Here is a 13,518-nt window from a genome sequence, read left to right as displayed (position 1 = left end):
TGACATGGCTTACACCAGGGCAGCGCCTTGAAAGCAACCCCAAAAGATATGCTTTTGTTGCAAACCAAGAGAATTAAAAAAGCAATCTGAAGGAGACACTGAGAAGAGAAAGGGTTAAAGCAGACTGCCACTGTGCTACAGTTATCTTAAGCTGGGGGAGACAGCAGTGATCCAGGCATAGAAGAGTCAGAGGCTGTAGGAGATTATGGAGCCCCGTACTAATGGTAGCCTTTCCAATCTGATCTCCTTTTTAACGAAACCATAAATGCCAAAATATTTTTTTCTTTTTCTTCCTTTTTTTTTTTTTTTTTGCTTTTCCAGGTACATACAGGCTGTGGTGAGCTTTAGACAGAAGAGAGGGACAGAGAACCTGCAAACAAAGCAGGTAGTGACAGGCGTGACCACCCAACATAGCTCACTGCAGAGTCCAGACATGCAATTAAAGCAATATTCGTATCTCTCTTTTAGAACAGATTGACTGGCATAGTATTGTCATTGAACCTCTGAGAGTCTTCTCAGGCTGTAGCAGTGTCAGCTCTCCCTGGGCTTATTTATTTGAGTCATTAATAAGTCATCAGAGCCATTCACTTTCCATATGAGGTTATGGGAGAAAGGAATGTCTGGGTGCTCCTTGGTAGTCAGAAAGCAAAGGCTGCCAAGGACAAGGAGCCCAAGCTGTGTAAGGCAGGCAGAGAAAGCTCTTGGATCTCTGGATCACACAGAGATTCATTAGTTTTTGAAGAAAAGATAGAAAATGTGATTATGTAGGGGGGGTAGGGGTGCAGCTGTAAGTCTGCCTGCTTGCAGTATAGTGAGCAGCTCAAAATTATAGCCTGTAAATACATGCACACATTTAACCTCTTAGAAGGGCTGTAGCTCCCCGCTGTAGTACAATCAGAATAGTAATACTTACCATCTAGATTGTGCTTTCTATTTTCAGAGCTTTGCCAGTGCTAGGTATTTTAATGTAAAGCGGGTGTGTAATCTGTGAACAGCATTTTAAGATTTTTGATTTCAGGGGGCACACATGTTGTTATTTTGCATACTCCACAGAATAAAAGGAGGTTCAGACCCTTCTGCTCCGCCAGTGGGTTCATGGCGTCTTTAAGCCTTCTCCCAGGAGAGACTCTGGTGCAGGAGCTGATTTCTTCTCGGATCTGACCACCGTAGCCCTCAGTAATTATAGCAGCGTTGAAATTCCGAGCTAAAAACAGAAGTGCAGCATGTGCCTATTCCCCATGTGATTCGGAAACCAGGAAATTGAAAGAGCCTGACTGAGAGGAGAGGGAGTGCAAAGCAGTAGACACATCTAATATTTATCTCAAACCTGCTACGCCTGGGACGCAGGAGCTGTCATCTGCCGGAGCTGATTATGCGTGCAGCCAGAGCAGAGCCTGATTGGATGTAGTAGGACCTAAGGCAAGGGGGAGAGGGAGCGGAGAGAGAGTTCGGCTCGCCACACCGAAATGTAAACACTGCAAAGCGAGAGGGAGTATAACGCCTTTACGCTCCCAGCTGCAAGCGGCAGGCTCCTATGGCTCCGGCAACGTACCTCTTGTGGGTTTAGCTGTGCCCGGCTTGATGAACAGAAGCAGAGACTTCGGAGGATCTCCTGCCTGTGGATATAAATAGGGGGCAATTGGGATGCGCTAGCTTTCTCCGGCGGCGCCGCAGCTCCTTCGTGCTCCGCGCCGCAGCTGGGACGGGGCAATGGACATGAACATGAAGAAGTTCACAGTGCGTCGGTTCTTCTCGGTCTATCTCCGCAAGAAATCTCGGTCAAAGAGCTCGAGCCTAAGTAGATTTGAGGTAAAATTTACCTTAACTTTGTTAAATGTAGCAAATACCGTTAGGTGCTAGTAACAGAGATATAAGAGAATGCCTGCGCTTACTGACGTGATAAATAGTTTAAGGTGATCCTTCCCTGGAGGTGGTGATGTTTGCACCTAATGTTCTTTGTTCCAGTGTAATTTAGTGCTTTTTCTCGGTAGTATTCAATACATTGCATAATATATTTAGTGTGTTGCTAAGGATCCTTTTATCAGCCTGGCAGGGGAGGAGGAGGAAGCTGGTTCAGGACATCGTGAAGTTGTAGGGAAATAATTACGGATCCGCTTAAATTAGCACAAATAGCACCATACTTTGCAGTAGCCTCATATTTTAGTCTTCCTCCCCTGCGCACATACCATTCTTTCTCACTGCCAGATTTCCAAATAATTAATCAATTTGCTAGTGCCTTTTATATATATATGTTAGATAGGGATTTTCTTGCTTGTTTGTAAGGTTCTCATACTTGCACAGATTTTTGCATTTATCTTCTCTCCCATGTATCCTGGTATTTTAATTTTTTGTTGTTGTAAGGAGAAATTGTTCTTCAGGAGCGGGGGGACAATGTCAAATTAAACCTACAATGATTTAGCAGTGTGGGGAGATGAAGGCAGTTCAAGTCAGACGTATTAGCAGATAGGAATGTGTAAATGGGGTAGAACCAGGATTTCTGCCTCCCTTCCTCGAACCATTGTTCTTCAGCCCTATATTTGGAGCTGTGAATACTCGGCAGGATGTGAGATCAATTGAATAGATGTCAGTTGTATTTATGTTGTTCACTTTATCATTGCAGATGATCTGCAACCTCTGCATTAAAATAGAGGTAGCTGGGGCCTGATTCCTCTCTGCCTCACGTTTGTTTTATGCTGGTGTACTTCAATTGACCTCCGAGGAGTTACTCTGATTTGCACCGGTATTCCCAGGAAGAGGATTAGTCTTATGCTGTGTGAATACATTTTAATACGTTATTTCCTTAGTGTCCTATTTAAAGTACCAGGTAATTGTTCGAACATAAAGTTCTTCATGTGTCATTGCTTAAACAGGACAGGCAGAAAACCAGAGGGTTTGCCCAGTGGTTTTTGTTGTTTTTTTTTTTCTTTCTTAACTCTTTAAAATCAGCTTTCTTGAAAAAATTATGATGTGTAAGGTACCTAATTTTATTTCACTCTCCAAATAGTCATGCTATGCATTTAAAACAAACTAATAAATGAAAGTTGTTAAAGCTGCCTTCCTTGCACCAGCCCTGTCCCTCTAGGACTGCGGGGAGATGGGAGGAACCCTTCTTTTCCCGGTTGTGAATCCAGAATTGCAAAGGCTAATCTGAAATGGATGTTCCTTGTAACGCACTGTAAACTCACCAGCGGCAACAGAAAGTAGACCTGGAGTCACTGAGTTCCATGAAGGAGTTCTGAGACAGACGAGTGTCTTCACAAGCTGCCAGCGTCAGGGCGCGATGGCAGGAGGGGAGGTGATGTTGAGACAGCAGGGCTCCGCCAGACCTCGTAACTCGTCGTTTGACAGTGCCATAGCTGGGGAGAGACAGATTCCACCACACTGATTATTTAACTTACTGGGTAATCTAGTGTGAGTGACCAGTACGACTCAGCATTTGTAACAGGCCAGGCTCTCGCTTCATTTAAAAAAAATCCGAAAAACAAAACACACAAACCCGCCCACCTTTACAATCCCTTTGATCATCAGCATTATGTTAGATTTACTGGACTTTTTCAATATCTATGAAATAGTTTTCCCTTATGTGAGTTGTCTGGTAATGATTTTTATTTTCTGATTTTAAATAATTTGCTTCAAGAAGCAGCCTCATATGTATCCTATTGCACAGATACATTCAGAGCATTTTGTCCACTTCGCTCCTCCCTCCCTTGACTTGCCAGTAATGACCAACTTTATGCAAAGTGACTCAGTATTATAATGCAACAGGGAATAGGGGTTGTTCCAACCAGGAAGAAAAAATGATTCATAAAATCTGTTCTGCTATTTAAGTGTGAAAATCATCAGAGATGTTCCTGCTTAGAGGGGAAAAACCAAACATATGAACATCAGGCCCCCTCTGTGATTTCCATCCCTGAGTACTTCTGTGTATAAATTTGTAATTGCAGGCTAATGAGCGCTTGTCAGCCAAACAGAAAGTGCAAGGAAGCCTGTCGGTAGTTGGATTTTTAAAAGTCAGGATATTCTTCATCCTAATGGGTAGATATTTTTAAAGAGGTAGTAAAAGCCACAGGTTATTACATCATGGAATGAGTAAAAGTGAAAAAAAAAAGGGGGGGGGGGGCAAGAAACTTGGAGAAAACACATGTGGCATTACTCTGCTTAGTGTGCGTTAGCTAATGTACCTGGCAGAAGTTACGTGTTGCTAGATGTCATCTGAAATATGTCAAGGGGATTGTTGTTCCTAGATTGTGTGGGATTTTTGTTGTGGTGCTCTTTGGCCCAGGCACGAAAGAGACTTGAAGGGTTTAAGATAGATACTCCTGGATTCAAGCCTTTGATATCTTTAAAATACCACTATTAGAATAGATTCAAAATAATATAATATTAGTTATTAACATCATATGATTCATTACTTTTTCTACTGTGGTACTCTTCTACGTTTCAAATTCACTTGTAATGAGCTTCATAACTTACAAAGCAGGGATATAGATGCAGAAAATTACTTAGCAAATCACAGCTTGTAACTTGACCTTTACTTAATCATTTCATATGCCAATATCATTGCTATATCTGAGACAACAAGATCATTGCCTTGTGTAGATGGCTAGGTTTCACAATTTGTCCTGCTAAAGGATGCAGAGCACACTCTGTAAATGAGATATTACAGGGGTTTTGTTTCATCTTGCTTAAAATGTGTGCCCTTCTTATTATTCTGGGAAAACCTGGCTGAAATTTGAACTTATTTGACTACACTTTTGGGTTTTCAGTTTATATTATTTTTCAGTATGGCCTGCATTGCCCTTCATTTATAAGGTATCTAGTGATGTAATTTTATTAAATGTGCAGAGCCAAGTTTTGCCCTTCTGCATGCACACTGAGTTCTTATTGAAGTCAGCTGAAAATCCAGCAAAGTCAATGGAAACTGCATGTGTGCATCCGAGACAAGGGCTTTGTTTATGGTTCTTGCTGAGTGTTGATGAACATGAATGTGAAACCATCAGGAGCAAGTACATGCAGTGTGGATCTGCTAAAGACTTTGAGCCCCAGTGGAATGCATCTTATAGCAGTGAGCAATATCCCTTGATTTATAACTCAAAAGTTAAATATGCCATTCGAATAAGCTAGGAAAGACCTAAGCATGCAAAGAATTTTATTATATTTATTCCTGTGACGCAGAAGCTTGCCTTTTCTTTTTTTTTTTTTTTTGAGAAGATGACCAATCAAAACATCGCTATTGATTCTTTTGGGAGATATTTCTGACTTTTGCATTCATGATGTATTTTTATTTCATTATTCTTTTAATTCTTGTTTTGTCTTACTGGTAGTGGCAAATCAAAATTCTGTTTGGTCTATGTATGGGGCTTAGACCCCACCACAGTTCTTGCAAATTTATTAAAAATTAATTTGCAGCCTGGTGTGTCTCGGCATAGTCAGTTGTGAGAGGCAGGACTTCCTTGGGTTCCAGCACTGGCATGTAGGAAATGGAAGCAAGCCTGTGCCATCTGGTAAGGAATAGTGCAGAAGGACTGGCACTGGCTTTATAATACTTTGTTATGAAGAGATTTTCGGTTCTAATCTTCGGCACTGATTTCCTACAGGCTTAAGTTGCAGCAGCTTTAGGAAAGTGGCCAGCAAATGCTGAGCTAGACTGCTCCTTTTGTACAGTGGACTGGGGCAATGTTTCACTTGCAAACACAATTCCTTTATTCTGTCTTGTCTTTTTATGTTTATAATCATTTTGTAGAAGAATGTATTCTTTATGTCAAAGGTTAGATAGAAGGAGGCCAGTTAAAGAATGGAGATGGGGATTAACAGCCCAAGATCAGCTCTGCAAGGTGCAAGTCCTGAGGCAGCTTTAAGGTTTTTTGGGTTTTTTTGCCTTGGTAATGCACATCTTTGTGATGTATGTTCTCGTTACAGCAGAAGTTACCAACACTATTGTAGTCCGACTTCCCCCAGCTGCAGGCAAGGGAAGGCATTTGTGAGGAAATGCTGCAATTCTTGTAGTCTTGCATGGTTTGCTGGGGGGAAGGGAGGTAGGGCAGGCAAGGGAAAGCAGGAGGAATATGTAGTCCATCAGATAGGTCACTTGAGGAGCCAGGAAATCCAATTTTCAGGCTCATTTTTATAACTTGCTGTGTCATTACAGATGGTTTAGACCTCTGTGCCCTGCCTTCCCCATTTGTAAAATTAAAATGATGATGATTTTTTCAAGTTCTTTGACACAATTCTACCTGTTTACATTGGTTTTGCTGTGAAGAGAGCTTACTCACATGTGTACACATTCATAATAAAGAAATTGCTCCCCAGGTCCCCAAATACTTCTGACTTTATCCCAAACAGTCTCTTGTGCCTCAGGCCTGCTATGTGCTCTTTCCCACAAGCCTCAAATTAACTGCTGAGCTACAAAAAGGAAAATTAAGCAGGTAGATGTAGGGATAACTTGTCCACAGAAAAATCATAGAAAAATAAGGCTGGGAGGGGTCTAAAACCCCTTAATCTAGACTCCTCCTCCTCAGGCAGCATCAGCTATGTCTAAACTATTCCACCAAACACAGATGTTTTTCTAACCTCTTCTTAAAGACCTCCAACAGTAAATGCCTATAACCTCCTTAGGAGGTATATTTTACATTATCTTTAGTGTCTGAGAACTTTTCTAATGTCTAACACAAGTTTTTCTTACAGCAATTTAAGCCTGTGTCTTCTTGTCCTGCCCATTGTAACCGTGAAAAGCAGATTGTTTCCTTTTCTTTACCACGGGATTTTTTATGCACTTGAAAGCTTTTCAGGTCCCTGTTCTTGGCCTTTGCTATAGGGTGGGAAAAATGGTTCTCATCCTCCCTGAAAGTTAGGGACTCGGGAGCATGACCCTGTGCCAGTCACAGCAATGTTGAGAGGGAAGATGGTCATCCTTTCTTTTGGATGCTTAATGGTCCCTTGCAAAAATCACTTATTTCAAAGGACCTTACCCTGTCAAAGACCAATCAAAATTGTTATTTTATGCTCCATTTCCACCATTTAAATGCCTGCATAATGCCTTGATCCGATGGTATTTGGCATCCGATTCAGAGCTCACGGACCCTATCCACGGGCTCTGATGTCACATCAATTCTGACACACATCACACAATTAAACACAGACTCTGGCCACGTATCCAGGGTACATGCATGTTTGGGCATAGAGCAGGGGCCTGATATCCTCATGTAACAGGAGGGATCTTCATTTGGTTGTGGGATGGGTCCTGTCCCATCAACTGATAGGGCACGCACATGCATACCTTATGCAACTGGTATGGTGAGCAGGTGTTTGGTCATGATCATGAACAAATGATGAAATGAATGAAACGGAGAGGTGTCTGTGGGCCAGGTAACAGCCTGGTTCCCTGAGCCTGGAGTATCTGTGTGTGGGACAGCTGAACCTGGTGGACTGGTTGGAAACTGTGGGCAGCTGAGCTCCTGCCTAGCAGTAATTTGGAGTAACTTGGTTTTATACAAGTGGAAAATGTGTAATTTTATTCTAGGTTTTAGCTTATAATGTTATGGCCTGTCTGACCCTGTGGCACAAAAAAGTCTGTTCGCAGAGGGCTGAGCTCTCCTGCACCTATTTTTACCAGCAGCATTCAATTCATCCATTTTTCTGCTAGTCTCAGGAGAGGACTCCTTTTGTGTGCACTTTTTGCACTTTTGTCCTCACAGGTAGCTGGAAATATTTCTAAAGTAAGATAGAAATCAGAACAAAAAAATTTCCCTATATTTATTTACCAGTTACTCAAGTAGAAATACTTTTCATCTAAATATTTGCTAGTTGGTTTCCTTTTGTTCACTTAACAAGACTTTCAAGTCCCAGTTCTGCAATGATTCTGTAGAAGTATTTGCTGTTAAGAAAGACTCAAAGTACTGCAGGGAAGCAGCAGTTAGTTCTGCACTCAGGACACGCTCTGTGTGTGTGTGTGTAAGAGTCATCAGCTCTTACAGGGCACAGTTTTTCTTCCTGGAGAACAAAGTCTCAGGAAATGGAAAAGAATGAGTAGATCACTGAATCTGCCTTGAAAATAGCTTCCTGACTGCGGATGTGTAAGGAAGCAAGCAACACATCTATTCAAGGTCCTCACAGCACAGTTACCATTCGCACACAAGGAAGTGCCTTCCAGGCAGAGTTTGGGATTCAGGTTCCCTCAGTGGGTGCAGGCATGGTCACAGTGTGGCCACAGCATGGCTTCAAAGACTTTGAAGGGAGCAGCCATCCTTTAGCTGTGCAATCTCTTACTCGTTTGAAATGTGCTGCCAGTATCAGTGTCTCAGCAGAGCTGCTTTTACTGTGGCGTGTGGGACACCCTCTTCTAGCTGAGCGCCAGTTCAAGGATACTGGAAGTGCAAACCATTGAGAACACAGAGGACAAAACTGTGATGTTTCCAATGAGGAAAACCTTTTTCTCAGATTGAAGTCATAGTGTTAGGCAGTGTGTAGAAGTACACGGGCAATAAGGGGAGATATAGGCTGCTAGCATGCTTTCAGATGATAAGTAATGATAGTAATCTGCTAAATGCCAGATATCTTATGAAACCTAAATAAATGAGCTCATATAAACTCCAGGTGTAACTAAAGGGTGTCATGCCTCTTTACTGCAGGGCCAAATTTGGACTTATGTATGACTGGCACAAGGCAGTAAATGGTTCTGTTCAAGAGCCATTATGATTAAAATGAAGGCTTTATAAGGGGAGGGTGAAACTGAGTGCGTGGTTCTATCTATAAAATTCACCTTTACCTGTTGTTACACAACAGAGGGTACCCACTCCTACTTGTTCTCAGAGGTACCACCCTCCGGACAAGTTTGTGGTACCCTCTTGCGATGTCCAGCAGGACAATGTCATCTCAGTGCTGCAACATGGGGCTTTTTTAGGGATATCTGAGTGCTGGGTGGTTAGAGTGTCGGTTCCTGCTATATGTTATGAATAAAGAGTCGTGGTGAGCTGAGAGTGATGGTAAGCAGGAAAAGAGATTTTTTTTCTCATTTTGTGTAAACATGTGGAATATGTTTTATGCTTATGTATATATGTTCAAGGTCTGGAATTTTATGTTGTCCGTTTTTTCTGAAGTTCTGTAGAACTCAACAAGGAGAAAACTGGTATGATTAGACATTTTTAAAAGTTTGTATGGAAATTTAGTTTAAAAAGTACAGAATTCAATACAGGCTTTTTTTTTTTTTACTACAGATAATGAAATAATATGTAAAACATAATAAAAATGACATTTCTGTTTCAGACAAATATTAGATGTTGGCCTTAAAAACTACAAAGAAAACACTCTGTGCTGAGTTTGAGTCTCTTCTATCATTGTTAACAGGGCCGAGCCTTAGACATCTCCATATACAAATTAATGCAAAGATGTATTCCAGACTCAAAGCTTTACCACGTCCCTAGTTTGTTTGGGTTTTTACCCCTCTTTTTCATTTTTGGTGTAACAATAACAAGAATCTGTCTTTACTTTTGGGAGAGAAGGAATCCAGTAATTATTCCAGCCAGCAATATGGCACAGGCTGCTGTATGCCATAAAGAGTAAATGAACTAGGTGATGGCTAGAACTGTTGAAAAATACTCAAAAATGTTTGAAAAAGTACAAGCCTATTAGTCTGAAAGATCTGTGTATTGTAGAATGTGCTTTGGGATTGAGCCTTTTTTTTGGGGTGGTAACACGCTGGAGAATTAGGGTGTGTTCTTGACATTTTTCAAGCCTGACCATCTCACAGGTCTGTGCTTTGGTCCCATGTTTGGATGGAGGACTAACTGTGCTACGTAATTTATATGCGAAGTGGCAAGCACTGATAAATTGTACGAAAGAAAACCTCCATAATATACGATTATACAAGTAATTGTCCTGACAAATAAGTAGAAGGTTTGGGCAGACACTTGGTTTTTTGGTTGGGGAGAGTTTTTTCTTTTAGTGGAAATTTCTGTTGTTTTGCTAATGAGTAACAAAGAAAATCCTGCAGCAGTTCAGCTTTGTCTTCTCCACTTCCCTGTTGAGGGCAACTAGTGGACAGGTCCTGTGATTCTTGCAGATATCTTTAACTTCTGCATCAGCACATCTCCATGCCAGTTTTTCCTGTATGAGACAATCTCCATCTGTGAGTAGAAAATGCCTGGGACAGCAATTAAATGTTGTAATTGCATACGTTTTGAAGTCATCTGTCTAAATAGCTTAAACCCTGCTGGATCTGCTGCTAGTCTGCACAGTATCTCCTTTATTCCTGTATGATTATGCGTTCCAATTTTTACTGAGCTATAATCTGAAAGGAAAGCTTTATATTAGATTATTTGCATGACACAGTTCAAGACCATTTCATATCACTGAATTTGAATGTTTGATTACTAAATGTGTGCAGATGTTAAATAGTACAGACTTCAAAAGTTTTTCAATAACATTTCACTATGTTGAAAAGACCTGAAGCTTTCTGCTGGCAAGTGAAATCACTACTTTTTCTTCCGAAATGAACTCCTTAACGTTTCATTAAATCAGTAGCATTAAGGTAGCTAAACCACGACATTTTCAAAACATGAACAGTTTTCATGTAATGGCAATACAAAGGAATTGTAAAGCGTTGGTGTTTTACGGCTGACTTCAAACACATTGCAGAGCCTTAAGAATACATGTAAGAATACATGCCTCTCTGGAGAAGATGGTGTATCTGCCCTTGTTTTCCAGATTCTCATACCCTTGGGAGTTACCTTCTCCTTTGCATGTGGCCAACCAGTGAAATAGGCACAAAAGGAGGAAAGGAAAGTGTGGTAGTTAATCTTAGCTCTTACTTCTGCATTCTGTCAACTTCTCTTCAGCTTCTCCTTCCAGCATGTTTAGGCTCACTTGAGAAGTGGGTGGAAGTGTGTAATGTGAATCCACACAGAAAAAGTGCTGTGTGGTGTAAAGGCAGGAAAGCCCCTACTGAAGCAAGCATCAGCTAGTCCCTCTCAGTCTCTCCAGCGTTGCAAAGTTGTCTGGGTTTACGACGCCTGCCAGTCTGAGGTAATAAAACTGCTTTATTGAAGCTTCCTTTGTTCATGGAGATGTTTCAGCAATTGTAAAGCAGAAAATACATAAAGCTACCAAAGCAGAAGCTGGGCTGAACTAAGCTGAGGGGAAAGTGGGGAGAGACTGTGCTTTCTCCTTTAAAAACTTTTAATGGATATTAGCCTTAGTTTGGTGGCTAACTCAAGCCTTTATGTCATAAGGAAGAGCACTTTGTGGGCTTTAGCTCAGGTCTGAAACAAAGACAGTTGTGTGTACCATGTTAACTGCAAACTGATACGAGAGAAAAAAATAAATCACCAGTGTTCCCAGAGCTGGAGGGAAACCACAGTTTCCTATGATCTGTAACTGAAAATTCTTTTTTCCACGTGGTTTCAATTCTTTTTGCATTTGCAGAATTGAAGAATCCTTACTCTAAAAGCATAATTCAAACGCACCTGCATTTTGTTTTTTCCCACATTTTTGTGAAAAAATATATTTCACAATATATTGAGCGGCAGTGCTGCTAAGGATGGTGGGCAGCAGAACTTACTATGCCTGCAGAGTAAGTGTGGATAATATTTACTCATCTACTTCCCTCTTGTTCCACCAGTGCAAATATGGCAGCATCCAGATGTTCTCTTTTCCCTTGCTATGGCTGTTAACACCATTGATGCTATAGCATCCCTCCTTGCACAACAGAGAAATTCAATCTGTGTTTACTTTTCTCTGAAAGGCCATGTGCTGAAAAAACTTGTCTAATGGCATCTTTTGCCTGATGGTATGAAATGAATTTCTAAAAGCCTTCTCAAGAACAGGGATTTTGTAATCTAGCAAACAAATTTATCTTTTTTCCCAGACAGGAAAACCCATCTGGGACCTTAGAAGGAATACCATTAACATTTCTGAGGACTGTCACTTCCAAAGCATATATTAACTATAGTGATTATCTGCCAAAAGATACCTATTTTATCCCAACTATCTTTTTTGAAAATATTCTCTCCAAACATCAGGATAAAGTTTACATGCCAATTTACTTTTGAAAATTCATATACTTCTATAAAAGGGTGTAAGTTACTTATAATCATATTGTTTGCTTAGGAAAAGGTAATCATGCGAATGGTGTCAACTGCCTGTTCTTCCTCTGCTTGGCTTAAAAGTGTTTTTGCCTTCTGTAGAAGGCTTATAAAAGAAGCCATAAAATTCATTTGAGTAATGTTTGTATTGAAAGAAGGGGTGTAACAGGCAGACATTTGTGATGTTATAAGAGGAGTTATTCTTGGACATCATTCTCTGTATGGAAGTTTTTCCCTAGAGTTGTAAGGAAAGTCTTACGTTTTTAATTTAATATTGCCATCTTTCTCATAATGCATGTCAAATGAGTGGATTAAAAATGTAATCTTTTCTAATGCAGACAATCGGGGTCATTTCAAAACCAGAGCTTTTTGAAGAGTCTTATTTATGAAAAATAGATTAGTCCTTTGCTTCCTTGCTTGACCACTTGTTCTTTTATTGATTGGTTAGGTTTTTTTCTCTGCCTCTTCTTTTGTGCTCATCTGTTCCTCCTCGTTGTTTTCCACATGCACAGCCGTGGTGATTATAAGCCATCCCTGGGGAAGTGGGGACTTACAAACCATTTAACATACTGCACACACCACAGCCCCTTGCTTTTTAAATCCTTTTGCTGGTGTGACATTTATGGGACTGAGACAGAAATAAGGATAGAGCTCTATGGAGTACCACTGTGGTCTGCAAGCACTCATTTATCTTTCTGGTGATCAGAAAGGTGTTGCTGTCTGGGACTTTGTATCATCTCTTCAGGGAGGCACATCAACTCCCCATTTTCCAGGTAAGGAGGAGAAGAAATTAAGTTGTTCTGCCCTCCTGGGAAACGATTCTTTACTTTTGTCTTCAGATTTTTCTTCCCTCTCGTAAATAAAGATTGAGGATTTGAATGTGCTGTGTGCTGGCATGTAAACTTCCAAGGCTGGACCACGGAAATGCTGAGCTCTGCACACATGGAAACTGTGCCCCTGAGACCAGGCTCTTGGGTCCTGTTGTCTACCAAAACCCTCTCTTTGCTTTCTCAGATGTTTCCCTTGTAAGATAACAGCTCTGCTTTTTCCTTCTCCCTCACCCTTTCATTCATCTGATTCAGCTTTTCTAATTCATGCTTTAGACTCAGACAATGGGAATCACATGTTTCTGCTTTTCTTGTACTGCCTCTGTTTTGGTACTTTCCACCGTCAGCTCACTGAGGTAACTCAAGAGTCATCAGTAAAAACAAAGCTTTGTGTGAGGAAGTGCTGATTCAGAGGAGACACTCTGCTCTGAGACTGGGCAATGGTCAGATAGCTCCAAAGCAAATCCCAAATACAGAGCTTACGACGTATCTCAGAAATGTCACCCTTCTATACCGTAGTCCTCACCTATTTCTCCTCAAATGGCTCTGCGTTCTGGCTTTCCATAGCTCAACTGTCTCGTGATCGTTTCTCTTTCAGGGAGAGCAGAAAGAAA

General features: G+C 41.0%; 1 protein-coding gene across 1 annotated transcript in view; it reads left to right on the top strand.

The window, feature by feature from the left end:
* Positions 1-1,234: 1,234 nt before the first annotated feature.
* The window catches only part of RPS6KA2 (ribosomal protein S6 kinase A2), a 173,814-nt gene continuing 161,530 nt past the window's right edge, over positions 1,235-13,518 (top strand). Inside the window, exon 1 of the mRNA XM_075748564.1 lies at positions 1,235-1,809. Within this exon, the coding sequence (XP_075604679.1) occupies positions 1,711-1,809 (99 nt within the window). The 5' untranslated portion in view covers positions 1,235-1,710. The remainder of the gene's footprint in view (positions 1,810-13,518) is intronic.

The sequence above is a fragment of the Balearica regulorum genome, chromosome 3 (genome assembly GCF_011004875.1).
Source record: "Balearica regulorum gibbericeps isolate bBalReg1 chromosome 3, bBalReg1.pri, whole genome shotgun sequence".
NCBI classification, from domain to species: Eukaryota; Metazoa; Chordata; class Aves; order Gruiformes; family Gruidae; genus Balearica; species Balearica regulorum.
The sequence above is the reverse complement of the archived record's forward strand: the minus strand, read 5'-3'. Positions and strand labels throughout refer to the sequence as shown.